This window comes from Ornithodoros turicata, chromosome 1 (genome assembly GCF_037126465.1).
Source record: "Ornithodoros turicata isolate Travis chromosome 1, ASM3712646v1, whole genome shotgun sequence".
NCBI lineage: Eukaryota > Metazoa > Arthropoda > Arachnida > Ixodida > Argasidae > Ornithodoros > Ornithodoros turicata.
The window spans coordinates 420,450-425,146 of NC_088201.1; the positions used below are offsets into that span (position 1 = coordinate 420,450).

At 44.5% G+C, this 4,697-nt stretch overlaps 1 protein-coding gene across 8 annotated transcripts in view; it reads right to left on the minus strand.

Moving 5' to 3' along the window:
* LOC135377207 (pre-mRNA cleavage complex 2 protein Pcf11-like) overlaps positions 1–4,447 on the minus strand; it is a 98,079-nt gene extending 93,632 nt beyond the window's left edge. For 7 of the 8 annotated variants that reach the window (XM_064609495.1, XM_064609494.1, XM_064609497.1 and 4 more), the window contains exons 1-2: positions 4,160–4,447; positions 1,378–1,503 (exon numbers count right to left, since the gene is read on the minus strand). In XM_064609495.1, the coding sequence (XP_064465565.1) occupies positions 1,378–1,503; positions 4,160–4,312 (279 nt within the window). In that variant the 5' untranslated portion in view covers positions 4,313–4,447. The remainder of the gene's footprint in view (positions 1–1,377; positions 1,504–4,159) is intronic. The other variant, XM_064609500.1, reaches the window with a different exon arrangement.
* Positions 4,448–4,697: the final 250 nt, after the last annotated feature.

The following is a 4,697-nucleotide window of genomic DNA, read 5'->3' on the forward strand; positions in this document are numbered from 1 at the left end:
ATCTGTAAGTTGGCTGTGACATCACCATGGACTGACAATTGAAGCTGACATATAAGAGGAGTTAATTTATGCGCATTATGGGAACGACGGGAGAATATTGACAGTGTCATCAATATCTCTTAAAGCCGATACTTTTACATGATAGACACTCCAACAAGACCAGTTTTGGGGGCTCACTCGACATCCTTGAAGGAACTATATTGCAAATAGATGCTAGTTTATCGGTGCTCAGCCAAACAGACATACAGTCGACCCCCGTTTATCCGGACGGTGCCGTTCCCGGCGAAATCGTCCGGATACCGGGGCATCCGGATAAATGAAACGACCGAATAGAAACGTCCTACAGAGCAAGGTTTAATTAAAACACAGAGATCTCGTCAATGACAGCTGTTACATAGTAGTGTAGGCACTCGATTCCTGCAAACTTTTACTAATTGCATAGAGTTGAGCCACGCTGTTGCGCTGCTCGAAGAATGTCAGTACGGACGCAAAGTGTCAATGTCGGAGCCTTGTTTCTCACTGGCGTCATCGGCACCGTCTTGCTGCACATCATCGGAGGCAACAGCAGCAATCACACAGTCATCAGTCATAGCTGCACACGCATCATCATCCTTATCATCGTCAACGTAGTCAGAAATCGCAGCATCATCTACGGCAGTCGCAGTGAGCCTCTGCATCAGGGATCGCAGCTCAGCTAGGGAATGTCTTCATCGGCCAACGGGCCGTAAGCAGCAGGCCGTCGGGTTGGAGTTTTCCCCTCTAGAACCGCACAGTGCTCGAGATATTTCCAAATGACTCGACTGGTCAACGTTACCCAACGCACACAAATAGAAAAGGGGGTCATCGTGCACGGTTGTCTCCCCTACGGAGGAATGTAGGTCCCTGACGTGTGGCGGGAATAACCCCAACACGGCGAAAAGGGTGACGAAGCGGGGTCAGCGTCTCCTTTTACTCACGGTAGTCCGGATATCTGAAGCTGGATTACAAGAATTTTCGACTTTCGTTCCCTGGAATTCTTGTCCGAGTCCGGAAGCTGAAGTCCGGATAAACGAGAACAAAATACATGGAGGAAAATCCGTTCCCGTGCCTTTTGTCCGGATACCGCGGGATCCGGATAAATGAAGTCCGGATAAACGGGGGTTGACTGTATTTAAAACTGGGTGGCAGTTTCTCCCTGGCAGTGTAAACACAACCTGTCATCCAATGTACTTTCTCTGACTGGAGCTGCAAATTTGCAATTGTATTTTCTGCATCAATTTCATTCCATTCTGTCAAGGGTGATCACTAGCAAGTCCACGCACACTGGAAACTGAGCCTCTCTGACAAAAATGAATTCAAAAGAGCCTTTTGCTCTTGAGCAAACCCTACTATTCTCACCTTTTCAAATACGCTGCAAAAGTTGGCTACGATGTTCTGCATGAATAGTGTGCAGTAGGCACCCCCCACATTCTTCATAATGGAATCTATTAGGTATAGCACAGGAATCTTCAATTCTACAGGAACCTAGAATGGAATGGAACAAATTGCATCACTGCGGACTTTGACTGCACAACTAAGTCACTCCAAATTTGCAGACAGTGTTAGGGATACAACATTTTTTTCCGCATGGTGCATACCATGAATTTTTTTTCTATTTTGATTGCGCGTTAGCGCCGCGAAGCAACTGTGGCTATGAGCGGCGTACAGACAGCAGGAAGATTAGTGTGCGTCCTGGGCCGACTTCAAGGGGAACGTCTGGAAAGTCTTGGGAAAACCTGAGACAGCACAGCCGCTGGTAGGATTCAAACCTGCCAGTCTACAGCGCGACCTTGGTTACCACCAACGAGCGGACGGCCATGCTGCCGCTAGCAGGTGCATGGGGTTCAACCGTTCATGGGGTTCAACCGTTTGGTACTGGAGAATGAAGCTGAAATCTCCCTCTGGCTACGCCACTGGTTCATGCCCCTTGCCAGTTCTCTGTATGTATTTCACTTGCATCGGAAATTATGACAAAAGGTTCGCGATATACATAGGGCTCCGGGTTTTCGGGGTTTACTTTCAGTCATTACTGGAGGGTGTATGTATATTTCTTTACTTCGGTTAGTTTCTGAAATGCGGAGGAAGAAATTGGTGCTGTGATGTGACACCCACAGAAAGAACGAGCGAGGAAAATTCCGCGTGATCGAGAAAGTTTTGAGATGATGCACGATTCCGGGCGGTGGAGCGTGAAACACACAAAATACTCTGTCTCGAATGCGCAACTTTCTCGCTGATAACTCGGATATTAACCCCACGAAAGCCGTTTTTTTTTTATGAATCTGAAACGAACAAATTTTTTAACTGCGTTTTTACGGATTACTCCGAAAGCCCGGAACCCTAGATATACGTTAGAAAATTAGAAGACACACTCAAAAAGAGGCATCTCTGTTAAGAATATAGGCAAGTTGACAGTAGCAAGCTTAATCCAAGCTGGATTTCATGGTGACAACTTTTAAATATACCAGGTAAAAGAGTCTCAAAAATAAATGCAGAGGGTAAACGGAACAAGAAGCCAAATTGAGCAATAATGAAAACTCAGGCAATCTAGGAGTAATGGAGGATGAGAGTCATATCTCTCTCATATAATTCTATTTCTATCACGTGTCAATCCATTATCATTATACTCATCTCTAAATATTGCTGTATCAAACAGCATGACACACGAGTATGTTTATGTCAAATATGGCAAATGTGGTTTATGCGAGCTCAACTTGTGAGAGTGCCTTTTCCAGAGTCAAACTCAAATATTGTTGCGATAAATTTGAGCACAATTTCAAATCCCTTTAATGCGATACACCCGAAAAGAAATCTCAGAGAGTAACATGCAGGGTTTGCTGAGGACGTGTGGGGTAAATGGAACTCCCACCTGCATGGTTTCGCGCTGCCTCTTGGTATTTATGCGAGTCGTCTATTACGCACTTGTCTGCCAAGTACCATATTTTCCGGTGTATAATGCGCGCATTATACAGTAAAAAAAGTGTTCTGAAGAGGTCCTGCACGTTATACGCGGAAATATTTTCCTGCAGAGTTCCTTTTCAGGTCGGTGACGTACAAATTGTAGCCTCTTCCAGAATGTTCCGTGGCTTTCTCCTATATCTCTTAGGGTCAGGGGTTAATGATGCTGCTTAAGGTGCAGTCAATTATCTTGAATTCATTTGAGAACGGAAAGCAGAGACGAGACTCAGGTATAGACTAGAGACGAGACTAGAGCAGATTTTGGGGTCACACAGGTTTGCTTCGTCGATGGAATGCTAACAATCGTTGGAAGCACACGCGTGAGAACGTGCTTTTCCCGGATTAGCTTTGGTCAAAAACTCTTTCGAGCAAACCAATCAACAACTGTCAGTGGAACAGTTTTTGTCCTTCCCGGGCCTAAAAATTTCACCCAGCACTGCTAATGGAATGCACCATACGATAGCGACGCATCGGAGCTTAACGGATTTCACTAAATGTGTTTCAAGTACAGCATATGCATATATGATATTGTGTATACTGTTGACAGTACAGAAGCTTGTAGTGGTGCGCATTATACATCCAACATTTTTCCAATTGGGCCCCTTCTTAGGGGTGCGCGTTATACACCGGAAAATACGGTATTTAACTTGCGATGAGGGAGGAAATGCATAAAGACAGGGTACAAGAATCAGAAAGTAGACACTGGGCAGGTAAAATGCAAGCAAGACTGTCACTCGCAGTGTCCAGTCGGAGGCTATTTTTGACAACTCTCGAGGGAGTGGGTTGCTGTTTTAGGCAAGGACGGGGATGTTAAGAACGTAACTAAATATTCAGGCTAGGTGGTGCAAGCTGCCACATGTTCCAAAGAGAAAAGCATTCCGTCCATCTAACTTTGTGCTACATCGGAGTCACGGTATGGGTAGGTGATCGTTGATCTCTGTCGTCAGGAAAGTTGCATGGCTGAGCAGAGAAGTGGTGACATTTCCTCAGGCTCAAGGAAATAGTACCATCACTCTCCAATGTTTGCTTTGTTGTACGGATACACTGGTGATCAGATTATCGTCCAAGCAACTGTGCAATAAAATATTGCCATACTGTCTGTCAAACCAATCGCTACAAGCTGGCTCCAGCGAGTTCTACTGTCAGTTACATGCGAACAAATAGAGACATCGGCGTCAAAGTAAACCTTCTGCAAGTGCTCTTCGATGGTGTGGACAATCCTGGGTGCCTGCCCTATGTTTTCTTCCGCCAGAATGGTGAGCATGTTGATGAGTGGCTTACTGTTGAACTGCAGATCTCGTAAAGACTCCTTGTACTCTGTACTTACACCTTCTTCCATTGCGACTATGTCCAAATAATTAAAACCTAGATAAATAAATCCCTACTCAAATAATAAAATAACTTAAGCCCTGCAAGTAAATCCGCCTAAAACGAGAGTTGCACATCAATCTGTACAATTCCACACTCGAACAAAATGGCGTACGTGAATTACTGGACTATCTGGACATCTGGACCATCTGGACAGAGAAGCAGGAGCGCGTACGACATTAACAGATAACGCAAATACTAATAAGTAAGCAAATAAACAATAAAAATAATTGGTATATTTTAATTGCAGTTAATTATTTTTCATTCTAAATGTTTTTTGTGTGTTGTTCATGTGCGTTGCGTGTTGTAAATAATTGTAAACATTCATCATCACTGATTGTCATTGATGGCGGCGC